We start from the raw sequence: 1791 nt of genomic DNA, 5'->3' as shown, positions 1-1791 counted from the left end.
GACTCGCCTCCCTCCTCCTCCCGTGCCGCATGTGGGGGGGGGGCGGTTTCTCGGCCTGATCCCTTCCTCTGGGGGTGGCTATTCCCCGTCTGTGCGCCCGATGCGCCTCGCTGACTCGCCCTCTGCTGCTGGCCTCTCTGTTCGTGGATGTGCGCATGCGTGCATGTGTGCGTGTTTGCACACATCCGCGCATGGGCGCACACCTATGCGCGCATCTTTGCACGCAATCACGCGTGCCCCTACGCCATCGCGCCCACGCCCCCGCCCCCCCCGCCCCCCGCCCCTCTGCACACAGTTCGGCCTCCTCCTCATTGAGACCACGTCCGGCGCCCTGTTCGGAGCCTTCATCACGGACCACCTGCACCCGGACACGCATCTATCCTCGCCGGGGTCCGTGCTGACCGGGTCGCACCCGGACAGCAAGCGCCTCCGGTCGCCGTCCATCGGCATCGGCGAGACCTTCCTCTTCTCGCTGTATCCCCGGCGCGCGGTGTACCCATGGCACCGGCTCGAGCGCCGCGAGTGGCTGGCCCAAGGGAACATCCGCATGAAGTCGGCGCCGCCACCTGTGCGGGCGCTGCCACCTGCCGGAGGGGACTCCTCCGGGCCGGACGCCGAGGACCTGTCCGACGGCGGACGCCCTGGCCAGCACCACCACCACCGCGGCCGCGGCCGCGGCCGCCAGTCGGAGGAGGCCGAGGCAGCCGGGTCCCACTCGCCGTCGGGCCCCGGGTCGTCGCCCTCCGACGAGGGCCCGGCCACCCCCTCGTCGGACGCCGAGCCGATCTTCATCTGTGCCACGCCGGACAGCCTGAGCCTGGGCATCGGCCCGCCGCGCATCCTCCCCCAGTGGGACGTCAGCCATCCGGACGCCGCGGCCGGGGTGATTGTGCGCCAGGCCGCCGGGGCCGGGGCCGGGGCGTCCTCCTCCCCCCAGGCGGCCGAGATGCCCGTGGCCTCCGTGCGGCAGGTGTGCTCGGCCCTGTGGCTGGAGCGCAAGCTGGAGTTCGGCATCAGCGAGCCCAGCGACCTCTACTGGAATGCGCCGCTCCACTGGCCGGAGTTCTTCCCCGACCCGGCGGCCGGGCTGGTGGACGTGGTCCTGGAGCCGGACGAGGTCCCGGCGCCGGTCGGGTCGCCGGGCGCCGGAGGGGCGGCCGCCCCCCCCTCGACCTTGGCTTCCTCCGGGCCGTCGGCCTCGTCATCGGCCGGTGCCGGTGGCGGGTCGCCGCTCCTGGTGGCGTCGCTCCCGGTACCGCCGATGTCCTACAAGTTCGCCATCCGCTCGGTGGAGTACTACGCCCTCATCTAGGGTGGCGAGCGAGCGAGCGAGACAGGGGGAGACACGGCTATGCCATTTCTCTCCCTCCCTCTCTCTCTCTCAAGTCCCGCGGCCCTCCTCTCTCTGCTTTTTTTCCCCGCCCTGCTTTCCCCCTCTCTTGCACGCACAAGCGGCACACCCGGGGCGGGGAATGCCCCCCTTCCCCCTGTGGACCTCCGCGCTTCCTCCCGCACCGGGAGCGCTTTTCGTGTCAATTCATTTTTTTGTTTCCCCCTCTCTTCCCCCCACCGCCCGCCATCCGCGTGCGTGTGCATGTGTCTCTCTGGGTCGGGGCGGGGCCAGCACACGATGCGTGGTTCCTGTGGGTGTATATTCGGCAGGACAGGGCGCGAGGGGGGTCGCGGGCAGAGGGTGGGGGGCGGGGGGGATGGGCCGCGGGCCTGCGCCGGCACGCCTGGTCGGGCTGCCACAGTGCACACACGGACACAGACCCCCCCCCCCCCCCCCCC

At 71.8% G+C, this 1791-nt stretch overlaps 1 protein-coding gene across 1 annotated transcript in view; it reads left to right on the top strand.

Moving 5' to 3' along the window:
• Positions 1 to 1312, top strand: part of H696_05794 (hypothetical protein) — a gene marked incomplete at both ends in the record, with an annotated part of 11427 nt that extends 10115 nt beyond the window's left edge. Inside the window, one exon of the mRNA XM_009499593.1 lies at positions 296 to 1312. Within this exon, the coding sequence (XP_009497868.1) occupies positions 296 to 1312 (1017 nt within the window). The remainder of the gene's footprint in view (positions 1 to 295) is intronic.
• Positions 1313 to 1791: the final 479 nt, after the last annotated feature.

The sequence above is a fragment of the Fonticula alba genome, assembly GCF_000388065.1.
Source record: "Fonticula alba strain ATCC 38817 unplaced genomic scaffold supercont2.14, whole genome shotgun sequence".
Lineage (NCBI taxonomy): Eukaryota > Rotosphaerida > Fonticulaceae > Fonticula > Fonticula alba.
The sequence above is the reverse complement of the archived record's forward strand: the minus strand, read 5'-3'. Positions and strand labels throughout refer to the sequence as shown.